Source organism: Osmerus mordax, chromosome 27, assembly GCF_038355195.1.
Source record: "Osmerus mordax isolate fOsmMor3 chromosome 27, fOsmMor3.pri, whole genome shotgun sequence".
Taxonomy (NCBI): Eukaryota; Metazoa; Chordata; class Actinopteri; order Osmeriformes; family Osmeridae; genus Osmerus; species Osmerus mordax.
The window spans coordinates 6,099,670-6,115,672 of NC_090076.1; the positions used below are offsets into that span (position 1 = coordinate 6,099,670).

Here is a 16,003-nt window from a genome sequence, read left to right on the forward strand (position 1 = left end):
CTTCAGCGCTCATAGGAGTCACACCTCCAGTTGGAAAGTTCCAAAGTTTGAAAGAGGAAGTGCCTCTTTACAGCTTTCCCGCTATTGACAAGCATCCAATCATAGTCACGTCACTATACACATTTCTGGTCCCCAAAAATTCTAAAACAAACTTTGGGTCAGACAGAACTGCGTGTCATAGAGCTGGTTTTCTTCTCTTCTGGGCGGGGCTTAGTCCAGGGGTTCCTGTTTGACACGGATGAGGGTGTGGTCTCGCTGACCGCCCTTCCTTTCCCTGCGCAGGACGTACTCGCTGAACTGAGAGGAGTCCACGCCCCCTCCGCACGCGCCGGCTATCTCGAACCCTTTCTGCTGCAATCGCTCCAGCACCTGTCAATAAAACAAGTCAGGTAACACATCAAAGGTCACGTTTGCCACCTGATCAAGACAGTGTGGCTGTGCGGATGAGGAAGGGAGTTGGTTTTCATTCTCGGTGGAGGCGTGTCCTGTGGATGAAAAGGACTTGCACTAATAGTTTGGTCATCCCGCAGTGTTAAAAGGAACGCCAGTCTGTAGAGACCTTACGTATATATGTGCAAATGTGTTTCTATCAATAGCACAGACTGCAGCCCGGGGCACAAGTTCGCTCTAACTCATCCTTCTCTTCAGCAGGAGACAGCCTGTGCATGTGGAAAGCCATCTTGCGGTTTCATTCCCTGACCTAAATCACACACAGGCTCTCCCTCTCTCTCGCTCTTTCTCCAACTCCCCATCTCACACATTCAGACACCAAACATCGTTCCCGTACACATTCCTCTCATCATGACAGTGAGGTGGCGTTCCGTCATTAGATCCCGGGGGGGGGAATTCTGTTCCTCTAACCTCTGTCTCCATTTCCCCCCCCCCATCCCTCTCTCCTGGTGCATTCACCCTCTCCCTCTGTCTCTCTTGCTCTCTCTCTCTCTGTCTATGTCTCTCTCTCTTTCCATCTGCATGGTAGAAATCCCCTTTGCCAGTGGCTGTGTTTCATTTCTAAACTGTATTAGTCCCCCCCCGCCTCCAGACTGGAAGGCCCTCTGTGTCACCGCCCCTCATCCCTCCCCCACCCCCCCCCCCCCCCCCCCCCGCCCCGCCATCCTCTCGCCGAGCGCATTGCCTCCGAGTGAGTCATCGACGCAAACGCAGCAACACCGACTTTTTTTTATTTTATTACCTCTCCCGCCTACCTGCACTTAACAAACACTCAGACCACACGGTCGACGGCCGACAGCGCTGTCCGCGTGTGGGTTTTGCATCATTCCACGGTTGTTTCCGGAGGCACGGCAGAGGCGTTGAGGCGCGGCCTCAGAGTTACCTGCACGGAGTTGAGACGACAGTAGCCGTTGAGCGGGAAGCGGATGAGGTGGGTCGAGTCGTGGTTCCAGCCGGCGTTGACCGAGTGACACATGACGTCGCCCACCTCGGGGAACACGTCCTCGATCAGCGCCCGGTCGCCGCTCAGGGTGATCCTCTCGCCCAGCTCGGGCGCCACGCGCACCACCACGCACTCGCACGGCCGCCACGTGCTCCTGGCCTCGCGCTCGCTCCGCCAGCGCTCCAGCTCAGCCTGCAGCGGGGCCAGTTGGAAGAACTTTGCTTCCTCGTAGAGCAGGAAGTACTCCTGGAACACACGCACACACACACACACGCTCAGTGCACAATGTAGGATGTGGCAGCATGAATATGCGCTATTCCAGACAGGGACACTCACTTTGAAGTCGTCCGGGATGAGCAGTTTGGAGGTGCGTAGGAAGTTGAGAATGTACCGGAACATGGGGCCGTCGCGATCGATGAAGTAGTGCTGCTTCAGACTGTCCAACACAATAGGCTCGGTGCCATCAAAGAGCCGGCCGATCCTGAGAGAAGCGAGAGCCGTGATCGTCACAATCGCCACGATCGCTCTTCATATCGTTTCCACACTCGTGTAGCTCTTAGCCAAAGTGATGCATTTAGTCGACGTCGGAAGTGCAGCCGATAATCAAGGACAATACTATTACAACATCACCACCATTATCCTCCTCGTCTGGTGTCTGTCTGTGAGTGTGTGTGTGTGTGAGTGAGTGTGTGTGTGTGTGTGAGAGAGAGAGAGTGTGTGTGTGTGTGTGCAAGTGTTTTGAGTTGTGTTACCGTGACTCGGGGTACTTGGTGAGCGTGGCCAGGCTGCTGGTGTACATGTGGCCCCCCACGTCTATGTGCACGGGGGCGCTGGTTTTGGTGAGCTGGGCAGGGGTGGGGATGCCAGCCGAGCCCAGGGGAGACGCGGGGGAGACGGAGACCAGGGGCCGGCTGGTCATGCTGCCGCCGCTGCTCCGGCTGTCCTGCAGGGCCGAAACAAACGCGCCCGTCAGAAGAGTTAGCGCAGAGGAGACACAGGGGGGGGGGGTGCATCTGAGAGACAGATTCCCTGCCAATCAGAGGGCTTTGCCCAGTCAGACAGCTTTTCGAACCCCCCTCAAAAGTTGCACGGACCCAAAGAATTCACTGACAAGACATAAGTGCACTGGTTGGGTCAGCATTTAGCAAGGTGAACGGAGCGAGACAGCCGTGGCCAGAGGCCGAACGGGTCTCTTAAAGCAGAGAACACAGTAAACAACCAGATACGCTACGCAAAGACAGTGGAGCAGATTGAGCCGATGGAGCGTAAAAATCCAGGCAAGCGGTTCGTGCTGACGCGTTCATGTGCAGCTCCCCAGGGGCCAACAGCCGTCTCGGTGGAGGGAGAGCCCTCCCCAAACACAGCAATCCTCCACAGAGACACGCGGGGGCATTGCGGACCCGGAGAGGTCTGCGCAGTCACGCTCGCAAACGCCACACGCGCGTTTAAGCTTTTGTCACCGGAGCGAATAGATACCTGATGGCAGTCGATCGTCCGAGACGGGTGCCGTTGCCACGGGGACATTTGCTCCTGTTTGCAGACTGTGTGTGAATTGTGTGCCTGTGTGACTGTCTGTCTGGCTTTGTGGCCCTGGGCATGACAGCAAGTGGTTCTCCCCTGTGGGTTCAAATGTGGTGTATGGGGGTTACCTCTGGCCCTGTCTCCCATGGCAACAGACAAAGTCCCAGAGAAAACTCAGTCGTGTGCCCTCTTTGCACTAACCACTGTCATGTCCTTCTGCACCTCAAACTAACAATAGTGGCACTGCATGGCTGGATGATAATAACAGGCACATTTGCTGAACAAATCCTTTTTTCCAAGTTCAAAATCATGGGAAAGATGGACACAAACGCCACCAGATATAGCAGCCACAAATTAGTCTAAAGAACATATTCGAATGTCATATCTCTAAGCTGGCTGGAAATATGTTACCTGCACGGGAAACAGAATAGCCGGTGACTGGCTATTGGGCTCCCCACTGTGGGCATCTGGGGGTCGTGTGGGCACCGGGTCAGTCTTATGCTCCGTGAACACTGGCGTATCCACGCGTTCCGGACGCACGCAAAGCTTCTTTGGAGACGGCGGCCCGGAGACGTCGTTGGGGCACAGTGTCCGTGCTCTTCGCGTTGTCCTCTGCGGTTTGAGCTCCACCGCATCCGTAACCTGTCGGATGTACGGGATCACGAGCTGAAGATGTGACTGTGCGCCATTCACCGTTTCCGAGGCAACGTAAAGCGTCGCTGACTTTGTCCCGATCCCAGCGATGCTGTTGAGTGTTGCTATAGACACGGCGCCGATGCAGTGGTTGGTGTAAGTCTTTGACAGCTTTGCAGCACGCGACAGCATCTGCATTCTTGTACCCAGCAGGTTTTTACCGATGGCTTTGTTCTCGTACCATGTCATATCGCTCGCGCAGCAATGGTCTCGTGGGCGCTGAAAGAACGCTTTACAGAGAGGGTTCCGTTTAGAGACATACTTCACGAAACTGGCATAGGGGCAAAACTCAGTGCCCGTCTCGTACATGCGCGGCAAGGTTTCTTCGTCCGCGTCGGGTCTTTTTTTAGTCCAAGATGCGGAGCGAGACCTGTGATATGGTCCCAGAGCTTTGAAGAAGATAAACTTTCTCCCGTCCTCATCAATGGCAAGTCCGAATGAGTCCTCCTCCAGCTCGCGCTGATTCTCTCTCCCTCTCGTGCAAAAATACATGCATGTCTCGAACCAGACTTTATTGAGCAGCCCGAACGGCGTGTCGGTGTTGAATGCGCCGGAGGTGTAGAGTTTTCTAAGGTCGGATCGAGTGATGGCTTGCTTCTGAACTACGGGACCCGCACCTTGTTCTTCCAATTTTCGGATGACGGCGGCAAGCGTCAGATTGGCACTGCGCAGCTCTGGGTCTTTTGTGAGGTCCAGAGTGCGACAATAAGGAGGTTCATTCAGATAGCGGTTGAGTGAGCTCCGGATGCTTATGAGGGAGGACTTGCTATACAACTGTCCGCTCTTAGAGCGCGCTTCCGCATAGAAGGAGCGGAGCACTGCGCATAGCGCCTCCTTGTCCAGAGTTTCAAAGTCAGGACTTTGGGCTTTCTCACTCAGGTACTCTCGAAAGATCCGCACCGCGTATCTCGTGGCTAGGCGGGTATTCTCACTCAGTCTAGACCGGTCAGACCGCTGCGAGTCTCCCTCAAGTTCTGAGTCGAGTCCAGGGATGTGAAATTGGTCCACCTCCTCTCCCAGTCCGCCGCACCGGTCCGTGTTGCGCATAACGACCGCTTCTGTCTCAGCTGCAGAGCAAGAGCTGGGGTCCACACTCTCTGACTCCCACTCAAACTCGACGTCTTCCCCATACTCGTCCTCCTCCTCCCCTGTTATCTGAACCTCCTGTATCTCGTCCTCCTCTTCGTCTCCGCTCCTCTCCGGGCAACTCATGTGCTCATCCTGCTCAGTCTCTGTCGCGTCGCTCGAGCAGTCTCCGCTGCCAGGCATTCTCGCCATATTGCAGTCTGTGTAGCAGTCCTCAGGCAGCGCGCATGCGCTATATTGGACCGCAGAGCTGAGAGCTTTGTGTTTTAGTGACCTTCAGCTATGCACGCGCCTTTTTAAGGTGCAGGGAGCGAGCGTAGCAAAAAGGGATTACGGGCGCGCTCCTAAAAAGACTGCAGTATTGGACTTCATATTGGACCAGTCCAATATTGCAGATACATTCTCTGAAGAGACTTACCCACCCTCACACACGCGCAGGTACACACACACACACACACACACACCTGCTGATGAACCTCGCACTCAGTAATCGTCACTATAAATCTCCTTTATAGCCTCGGAGATTTTTGCAGTTATTAAAATGTTTGCAAGCCTTTGCAGTCTCATTAGAAACTTTTCACATCACGCGCGTGATGATACTTAGGAGTAGTGTGCTAATGCATTGATTCAAGCAAAGCCTGGGCGTAAAAACCAATTATATTTCCTTCTTCCTAATATAGCACATCGCCCTCCTCTACCTCCAAGCTAAGAGTACTAACACCTCCCTTGGGCTTGCATGACCTTGATCGAGCAATATACTCCAGATACTGCACTAGCTCCTTCGTCTATATATAACTTCCGAAGGAGCATGTGAGGAAGTATACGGACATACTGTCCGCCTTATTTTAGGAATGTTACCACATGTTATCTCGGACACTATAAATTGGTCTTACTGGTACAACGTATGCATGGTACGAGCCAGGCCAGGTGTTGAACTGCCCCTGGGCTGAGTGTTACCAGGCCAGTTGATAAATATGTCGTTGCTACCTAAACTGATGGCCAGGCTGTGTGAGGTGAGTGATATTGTGGGTAGAGAACTTCGGATGCAACTGAAAATGAAGTACGGCAGTGCGAACCGCAGACAGGAAGTATTTGTCTGTTGTAGGCTATTATTTATTAAGTTGTTCGACTGTTGCATAAACATGCTGGGGAAAGAATGTTAGGCTATTGAGGCAGTTGTCCATGTACAAGCATATGAGAGACATTTCCATGAACCCTACCGCTAGGATTGATGGACTTCTTGTAACAGTTGGCGGTAACTTTGTAACACTTCGTTCATTAAAATAAATAAATAAAACATAAACAACCTCGTTTAACCGACTTGCTGAAACAGACCCACTAAAAACCGTCTTTTGTGTCGGTGCCACTGCCTCCGCCCCCAGCCATGTCGCAAGGAAGCCTGAGCCATTTTAAAAGGAAGAAGATAGGCCTACTCACACGTTTGAATTCTCGTTAGCGGAGCCCCGTTTCACACCTCGCTACCCAATTAGCAATTAGCCAGCCCTTAAAGTGGAGACCTTTGCCGTGGCGTCTGATCCCAGCCTGATTTGTATGCGGTTTGTGCAGATACTGATAAGAGAGCCCAGAATACATGTTGAGTTTTAAAATTAATTTAATGATGATTTGCATGCCAGGAGTGCCCGACGGGCCTGGGGAAATAACATGGCCGCTCTTCAAAAGGAGATCTGTACGCCACGCGCAGCAAATTGTGTAGGATTGCGCTTTTTTTTTTGTGCAGGCAGGTAATTTGCTCCCTGACTAATCTGCAGAGATAGGGAGAAGTTCTGAAAAAGCACTTACACAAAGAACAAGCTCTGGCTCCGAGGCTCGTCAAAACCCGGGGAAAATAACACTGAGGTGTGATAGCTAAAGCAGCTTCGACAGCCGTGGGCTGGCATTGGAGGAGCAGGAGGATGTGTGTCTGTGTGTGTGTGTGTGTGAAAGAGAGAGAGAGTGAGAGGGGCAGGAAGGGAGCGTGTGTGAATAAATGAGTATATTTTGATACATACTGTGAAAGCGCTGTGTGTGTGTGTATGGTGAGAAGACGTGACTGAAATGTGTTTGTCCAAATGAGCGATCCAAAAGGGGAAGAACATGCAGTACTGCAAGTGAACTCCAGTTACTAACTAGTACAGTAGAAAACGGCTAATGCATCCTAAGTACAACCTCACAAAAGCCAGGACACCTCTGATGCCATATCTGTTTCGAACTCCCATCAAGAGTCAATTCATTTCCTTCATTGATCCCAAAGGAAACTCAAGTACTTTTGCCATGCGGATCAGCAGAGCACAACCACCGAAAACAGTTCACGAGGCAACATATAGGCCTACATTGTCAACAAGATCAATAAAAACCAATCCAATTATTATTTTTGAGTACAGTAGGCCCTGTAATAATGTAGCATGTGTGTGTTTGGTTTTGATTTCCTCAAAGGTTTCCTTTTTTTTTACGATGAGAAATGAAACTGGCCTACAACAGCATGAGCTCAGATGGGAATATGCATCTATAAACAGATTCCTCCACCGGTGTAAATAGCAAGCTGTCACTTTGTTTTTAATGATTTATATGATACATTATTAATAACATGCCAAACAACTGGATCGCTCAGGGCAGTTTTAACAGGCATTGTATCTGCTAAGAAAGCATGAACTATGTAAGGGAAAAATATGGCACACTGCAAGGTATGTACTTTTCACAAAATGTACTGACTGAAAGCTTACAGGATGCCAATAAAGCTGACTTTAGTCAATTCATCAACACCGGAACACACAAACATACCTCCCAAGACTGACATACACTCCAGATACACTCAGGTGTCATCCGTTGGGATCTGAGCCCTACCTGCAAAATAGAAAATCAAACAAAATCATTAGTCCTTGTTTGTAATTATTTAGTAGTTTGCCGTTTTTTTTGTAGCACTATTCTCACCCACAAGTCTTTGGGGCACAGTGTGTGTAAGGATGGACTAGCAGGAGTCCAATCCTTCTTCATTTATCATGTATTTGCTTATTATCACTTCATTCACTAAATCCATCATTTGACTAAGAGCGTTGAGGCATCAATACGTTAGCTTTAAGCTACATCACTTGTCCAGAAAAAAAGAACTAGGCCTTTACATATTCACTTAGCCACAAGGAATATGTCTGTCTGCATATTGACTCCCCTAATTTGAACTCTATCAAGAATGCCACAAGGCAAACCAGGGACGGTAGCCTACACGAACACAAACACTTAAAAAACGTCTCTGATAGAAACGGAAGATGTGTAATTACACGCAAATCTACCAAACATCTGTCAATACACCGAATCATTGTCTCACAACTTGGTGACAGAATTTGTCAGGAATTGTCCAATGTCCAAACAGCACATGCGTAAAATGCTCGTGCGCTTCAGCAGTTGCAGCACCATCAATGCGACCGACCGAAAACAAAGTAAACCCGCTTACCTGTAACATCTAGCCTTCAAAAACGAGCGTTTGCTTCTGTCTCTCCTGCGATCTTGTTTCTTTGCGCGCCAGAGACAAATGCAGCCTGCCAAGAGTAGAAAGAATCAAACACCGTCTATTTACGCTCCGGAGTGTCTCCACGCGCCTTAGGCAAAGATCAGAAAGATCTGTTTTCAATCTGATGTGGACAAACACGTTGGCAACTACCGTATTTGAGATCTAGGTATACTCATTCATTTGTAATATGCAATCAAAACATTATTTACAACAGGTTTACTAAGCATCCGCACCAACAGTGGCTCTAGTGCCTTTCAGCTGGCCCCGCTCTCGGCGGGAGACTTTGATCTTAATCGGCGTGATTAGTTTTGACGGGGTCTCTCCGTGGGCGCTCTCCTCTAATGGAGGGACTGATTCTGTGTCGTGGAGGGAAACGCAGCAGATGAACGGGGTTATATAAATGGTCGTTTTCTCAACCAGTTTCATCTGTGAGGACATATTGTCTATAGACAGAGGGGGACATCAGTTTCATTCACAGAAAGAACGGTCAAGTGTCAACTTTGGTGAGTGTTAACATGCAGAGATTCGAAAGAGTGGACAGGCTGCTCAGTCTGACCTGAAATCATCTCAATGTGGCCCATTCCTTCAGACTAACCAGCCAAATGTGTGTTTCCGAGTGAGCCAAATATCTCCGTTTATGCACACAAAATACGTCTACAGTAAAGACAAGGGCTGAACAAAGTGCTGCTCCACGCAAATTGGTACGCTGTGCCCCACAGCCACGATTAATGGCTTTCTCCTGAAATTGGGCTTGCAATTTAACTGCATCTCCTCGGGCCGGGGAGTCAGAGAGGAAGAGTGAGAAACAGACGTAAATACGGAGACAAAGAAAGGTGGAGAGATTTTCAGTTTGCGCAGGTTTTACTTTTCAATTATTGCTGTCTTTAAACAAAACTCCTGCTTCTGTATTTCTGTCAGAAACATAGCAGGGGAATGAGTATAACTTGTGTTTCACTACTCTGGCCAATAGGCTTTAAATGAGACTAGCCTATCTGTTTTTCTCTTTCCAATTCATTGACATTGAGTTTTAGTTGTGTGTAAATAGTCCTAAGGTATGAAACAAAACCATGGAGGATTGGGGTGCTAGTCAGCTGCTAACACACACACACACACACACACACACACACACACACACACACACACACACACACACACACACACACACGCCCACACACACACACACACGCCCACACACACGCCCACACACACACACACACACACACACACACACACACACACACACACACACACACACACACACACACACACACACACACACACACACACACACACACACACACACAGTGATGAGAAAACCATGCAGTGACGACAGCTTATATTCATGTTCTCAGCTCCCTCTCCTGGCTAATATTAGTTAGTACACCTTGTTACTGGTTCCAGTTAGTTTCTGTATTTCAGTTTCCATTCATCTAAGCAGTGGCTATACAACTAGACATCAACTAGTTTAATAAATAGTAGTGAAAACATGTTACTTACGTGCTTTCTCTGACCCATTCATCAAGTGATGCACCAATTCCTTTGAAGTTAATTTATTAGTCGGTATAGCACGGCTCAGTGAAACGTTCAACTTTATAACCCAAATAAAACAAATGTTAACCTGACAAAAAAGTACAAGAACTATGCTCCTCACATCAATAAACAAGCAATAATCATTACGCTGGTCTGAAGTAAGCCACAACGCACCTTATCCCACCAAATTAATTTAGTAAGACAATCCAGAGTGTGATTGTGTGTCTGATTGAAGGGGATAAGGTGAGGGTGATAGATGACGACAGAGCAGAAAGGATAAAAACAAACAGATTCGAATAAGTAGATCCGAACAACACACATGCAACCAATTAACCACCAATTAGTGGCGCACCTTGCACATCCCTGTTGCATAATACACTCCACTACGCAATAATGATCTGATTCAAATCCTACTGCTACAGTACTGTGTCGCAAAATCCCCACAGTCGTTTCAGTTAGATACATTTACATTTACATTTAGTCATTTAGCAGACACTCTTATCCAGAGCGACTTACAGTAAGTACAGGGACATTCCCCCCGAGGCAAGTAGGGTGAAGTGCCTTGCCCAAAGACACAACGTCAGTTGGCATGACCGGGAATCGAACTGGCAACCTTCGGATTACTAGTCTTACTCCCTCACCGCTCAGCCACCTGACTCCCTGTCCCTAGATACAGGGACAATACCAGGACATCCCTGAGCACCCCATACTAAACCAGTAAAAAAGGTGCAATCTCTAGCCTCGTGCACTGAGAAAAAAGTACCTGCGATGTGAGTTCACTAGCAGACAGACAGACTTCCATCGCCGTCTGAACCCCTCCTACAAACATGACCTCCGCACTCCCTCCTCGAACAGCTCAAAAGTTCATTTTCAGTTTGTCCCCTCTGACCTCTCCACAGACTAGCCGGTCTGTGTTTACCTCTACAGCAAGTACGGTGTGTGTGTGGGAATTCCAAGTAGGTCAGTAAGGCCTGTTACAACGGGCCCAATCTAGGAGGTTCTACAATCGGGTTCAATTGGAGTTACGTCGGAATCTAGTCTGTAGTTCAGTCTGTAGATGATCAGTCTGTTGATGAGAGCTGGGGAGTCTCTCTACAAGAGGTCGGTCTCTTTGAGGGCTGGATACGGGTCAGCGGTCTGTACAGCAGTCTGGTCTTCCCTCCCAGTGCACCGCACTAGTCATACAGAGGACAGCGCCTCCCCCGACGCCTCCCGCTGTCTCTCCCTCTCCTCTCTCTCCTTCCGCTCGGCGCGCTCCACGTCCATGACCGTGAAGGTGCGGTCGGCGGCCAGCTGGTGGCGCTCGGCGGCGGCGAGGGAGGCCTGGACCTCGTGGTACTTGGCGGAGGGGAAAGAGGTCTTGGAGAGCGCCTCGGCGTAGCGCCGTTTCCGCTCCGGGTCGGGGCAGAACAGGTCGTACAGGCCTGCCGCCAGGACCCCGCCCAGCACTGGACCCACCCAGTACACCTGGGACAAGGGACACAAGCATCAAGTCGTTGGTGTGTGTCTGGGTGTGTGTGTTGGGTGTGTGTTTTTGAGAGGGTTTAGTCAGCTGGACTGTCCGTGTGTGGGGGGGTGTGTTTGTGTTGAAGAGACTGGGCTGGCGGGACTCTGAAACTCCACCGCGATAACACACACACCCACACACAAACCTCTCTGTAATGTTACTAATGTTAGTAGTGTCATATAAGTATGTTACAGGGGGCAAGGAGGGCTTCAGAAAGACTTGGCACAGGTTCCAAGTAAGATCAGATCAAGATCAAAATCGTTTTATTTGTAACTGCTGCGGCTGGGGTTTCGAAAGCAAGGAGCAGCATAACTTCACCCCTGTCAGGCACATCGTGAAATATGTTTATGGACTGATACTTTGGCTACGTTGGGTTTCGACAGCGGGAGTCACTTTACATGCTTATGTCTACATCCATGTCTCTGTCTACATACATGTCCATGTCTACCGCCGTGCATTTGTGAGGCTATTATTAAGTTACAGGGATGCTATCTCGGATGATTTACGGTTGGGAATGCTTGTCCCGTCTGATGACCTGTGGCCCATGACCTTTCTTATGTTGCAGCTCCTGCAAAGGAAGCGCTCAGCAGGGGTCGATGACAGCACGGTTAGCCAAGGTACTGTGAACGTCCCTGGCCTTATCTGTGTGTGTGTGTGTGTGTGTGAGGTTGTGAACGGGACACAGAGAGAGAGAGCGAGAGAGAGAGTGAAAGTGTGAAAGAAAAGAAGAAAGGAAGAGAGAAAAAGATGGAAGAAGAATGATGGAAAGAGAAAAAGATGGAAATGGGAGGAAGAGAGAGCGTTTGTGAACGTGACCTGTGCGGCTGACTAAAATCAAATAACACAGTCTAGCAGGAACTCTGGGATTGTGTTTGGTGTGCCAGCCAATAAGCAGACACTTATGCAACAGACACAAAACAGCCAAAATGAGGATCCCAAAGGATGTATTTCTATTGGCTCTAAATCCATGTTTAGCTGAACGACAAAATCTGTAAAAGGAGCGTTTTGGCTCGCTTTAACCAAATTAAAACGAGGTTGATTTATACAGTGTGTTCCTCCCTGTGGCCGTGTATGGGGAGGTGTAGTTAAGAGGGCGGTTGTTCTCGGCTGTGGGTGCGTTTGTGGTCGGTTCTGTCCTACCCAGTGGTTCTCCCAGCTCCAGGTGACCATGGCAGGACCGAAGGAGCGGGCCGGGTTCATGCTGGCACCAGTGTACGGAATCTAAAAGAAGGCCAGAGACATGTGACACACATGGGTTAACCAATCATATCGGGCAACATGTCACCACATGGAGGAAGTGTGGACACTCTGAACAGAGGCCAGGCGGAGGGAAAGCACAAGGATTGCCCCCCCCCCCCCCCCGAGCCAGACCCCTCACATATCACTCCGCCTCCCCCTGCCACCAGTGACTCTGTGTGGATGATGAATTTCAAGAACATTCCATCGAGAAGGTCTGCAGTCTCCGACTACCATCACAGTGATACCAGAATCCTCCTCAGGCCCTACCGCCATCCCCTAGGTCCACCATGTATGTAACAAATCTGGCAAGCAAGACCACACAGGGTAGTCTACCTAAATAACCTGCGGGGTGAACTAGAGGGAATGTAGATCCAGCAAAAAAACATCCGGGCAGACACATGAATGTGTTTTTTTCGAGGCCAAGTGTTGTGTTATGTAAGTTGATTCTATGTCTTATTATTTATTTAACGTATTCAAATGACCTTCTGAATGCATTACTTGTTTTTTTGATTTTTGATTTACTTTCCAAACTAAGAAAAACGGGTCACTAACATGGCCCTGAAATGTACTCACGGCAAACAGGTGTCCGATGCACACCGCCAGGCCGATCGCCAGGCCGGAGGAGCCTCTGAGGTCATCGCGTTTGGGGTCGCAGGTGGCGAAGACGGTGAAGACCAGCTCGAAGGTGATGAAGAGCTCCACGACCAGAGCGTGGCCTACAGAGATGTCGGCGTTCACCTGTGGGGAGGCGAGTATTCATGCATACCTTCGCAGTAGAACCACCTCAGTCCTACTTTTCCCTCCACTAAAGGTCAACGACCCCCCCCACCACCCCCACCTCCAAGCCTCTTACCGTGGTGACGCCCATGCCGCCCCTGACCGAGGCCGGGGTGACCCCGTAGAGGACGGCCGCTCCCACCACGGCGCCCAGACACTGCCCCACCAGGTAGAAGACAGCCTTGGCCAGGCTGAGCCTGCGGGTGACCACCATGGCGGCCGTGACGGCCGGGTTGATGTGAGCGCCGCTGATGTGCCCGAAGCACTGCACCAGGGTGGCGATGCTCAGGCCGAAGCACAGCGAGATCAGCACCAGGTCCGGAGGGGGCGGACTCTCCTCGCCGGCGGCCCAGTTGATGGTGGAGCCCAGACTCAGGAGCACAAAGATCAGCATGGCCAGGAACTCCGCCCCGACGCACCGCCAGAACTCCTGGGTCCATATCCCCTTGAAGGCTGCCATGACAGGGCCTCTACCGCAGCAGGAGAGCAAGCAAACGCCTGAGGGCTTTCCACGGCACAGGGACACACACTGGGACCAACACGTCCTGCAGAGGAGAGAGACAAGCCACATTTCTTTTGGGGGGAAAAGAGAGTTTTAGAATTTCTTGGCAGATGGTGGACTATATAGGCTAATGGTTATCATAATAGCACGGTTGTCAAAGCACGGAGAAGCTAATGAGAACGTCTGCTGGTTTGTGTATTAGCGTCAGTGCACTGGCAGAGTTGGGCATGAAACCAGGCCCCGTAGAGCATTATAATAGCCTCTCTGTCTATTGTGAAGCCTAGGGCCGCACGGCTCACGGTCCTTTTCCAAGCGTAATGTGGATGGAAATCCATTCCATCGGAGTGGCTCCGCGCGCACCACACAAGCTCAAACGGGAAAAAAAAGGTTGGCGACAGATGAAGCTTGTGATTTTTCAGTAAAACCAACGTTGATTGTAAGGATATAGGCTATACGTAGGGAGAACTGTGTACTGTCATTGTTTCTGACACAACATTGGGGAGCAACACAGAGTAATCAAAATAGGCCGAAATAACGAGCACCATCGAGTCATGAATATCCAGAAAAAAACACATGTAGCCTACATCCATGTTAATAAGGTACACATAAAAACACTGAACAGGCAATTAGTACATCACAAAACAATACAAAATGTCGGTAATAACGTGTCGAGGAATTGTGCGGGTAATCGGATTCTGTCATAACTTTGATGAACTACTAGTGCAAAGGTATAAGCTGTACTCTACAGTAAAGCTGGAAGAGAAGTATGATTAATGTGTTACTTACGTGAAAATAAATCAAAGGAAAAGTTGTGGGTGCTGTAGCCTATGAGTTCTAACTAGCTAAAATCACGCGGATCCACCCCGTTATGCGTCTGGGTGAATTAACAAATTCAAACTGTTGAATGGGCTGCTTATCATTGCGCTGCAGATAACTAAAACCATCACTATCAATACAATTATCTTTAATATGACCAATCATATTGCATATGAAATGGAAATATAATCACAACTGCATTGATGTGCTGTTGGCACGCAGAATGCTTAGTATCCTCATATCTCAATCCATGCATACATTCAATCCAAGTTGCTGAATTCTGCATTCAGTGCACTGTGCAACTTTGATGGTGCTGAACCTGCAGAAAACTGATAAGTTGCAAGCTGCAAGATTGCAAATATTTTTACATTTTGTATTGTACTGTTATGTTCTCCTTCTTACAAGAATATAGCTAAACGTGCTAAACACTGTCTTCGTGGAACATGATGTCCTACTCCCTCAACGGATACAATTGTAGCAAAAACCTCTCCAAAACAAGTCTGAAATGGTCCACTGGCCACAAGCATTCAAGCGTACTACTGCAACTCTGATAAGTGCTACAGATGCACAGCATATCCGTCAAACATTCGAAACGAGAAAACAACAGTGACTAAATGGCAGTATCGCGACTTTTCACCCATAGAAAGGCACACACGCTGCATCTCCCTGGCGCGCCTTGCAGCTGTACTCACCTCAGACGATCTAATGCCCCGCTTTCAGTCATGCCTTCGACGCAACCCTAATGGTGTGTACGTGTGTGTGTGTGTGTGTATTTATAGGACCGTCTGTGTGTGTGTTACTGTTTATGGTTTCTCTTAAACTTCCTCCAGAGTCGGGTTACCGATCCGTCCATTACATGCTGTTGGCAGGGCAGGACCAGGGTGGACCTCCAACAATTAACGTCCTACGGTTCTGGACGGGTATATTGGACTAGGAATGTAGTCTGATTCATTCACAAGGACACTCACACACACGGACACCGCGCACACACACGTTCGAGCACACACATGCACAAACAACAGACTTATAAGAGACATAAAATAACAAATGGAAGAAACGGTATGTAGTTGTGATTATCACACTGCAAACAAAGCCATAGCAAAATGGACGTTCAGAGGCAAAAATGAAATGAAATCGAACCATGCAGTGACTGTACAGTATCACAACTTGTGTTTTTATGTGCATTTGAGATAGCGTGTGTACAAGTTCATTGCTTTGGTTGCATGAGTGCTTAATGATGTTAATGACCCAGGCCCTCTAATGGCTAAATGCTCATCGGCAGTTGACAAAGCCTGCAGTGTTCATCTTTGTTCATCCAAACACAGGAAATGAGAGAGAGAATAGTTTGAGAGAGAGCATCAAAACAGTCCCTTTCCCATCATACAAACCCCAACCGTCCTCACAACACCCTTACGCACACCTCCTCCCTCATCTCCC

The 16,003-nt window shown here is 49.2% G+C and overlaps 2 protein-coding genes across 3 annotated transcripts; both read right to left on the minus strand.

The window, feature by feature from the left end:
- Positions 1-83: 83 nt before the first annotated feature.
- Positions 84-4,876, minus strand: LOC136936586 (uncharacterized). The gene is made up of 6 exons (XM_067230197.1): positions 3,326-4,876; positions 3,043-3,050; positions 2,146-2,406; positions 1,730-1,874; positions 1,334-1,639; positions 84-369 (listed from the first exon to the last, which is right to left on the minus strand). Exons 1-6 carry the CDS (start codon positions 4,874-4,876, stop codon positions 211-213), a joined length of 2,430 nt encoding a protein of 809 aa, XP_067086298.1. The 3' UTR covers positions 84-210.
- Positions 4,877-7,490: 2,614 nt separating this feature from the next.
- On the minus strand, positions 7,491-14,571 carry aqp4 (aquaporin 4). 2 transcript variants are annotated; one of them, XM_067230346.1, is made up of 6 exons: positions 14,537-14,571; positions 13,325-13,793; positions 13,045-13,209; positions 12,373-12,453; positions 9,693-11,192; positions 7,491-7,534 (listed from the first exon to the last, which is right to left on the minus strand). In XM_067230346.1, exons 2-5 carry the CDS (start codon positions 13,706-13,708, stop codon positions 10,905-10,907), a joined length of 918 nt encoding a protein of 305 aa, XP_067086447.1. In that variant the 5' UTR covers positions 13,709-13,793; positions 14,537-14,571; the 3' UTR covers positions 7,491-7,534; positions 9,693-10,904. The 2 variants fall into 2 exon arrangements, with proteins under 2 accessions (XP_067086447.1, XP_067086448.1); XM_067230347.1 differs by lacking the exon at positions 14,537-14,571 and having other exon boundaries at positions 13,325-13,813.
- Between the last annotated feature and the right edge of the window lie 1,432 nt (positions 14,572-16,003).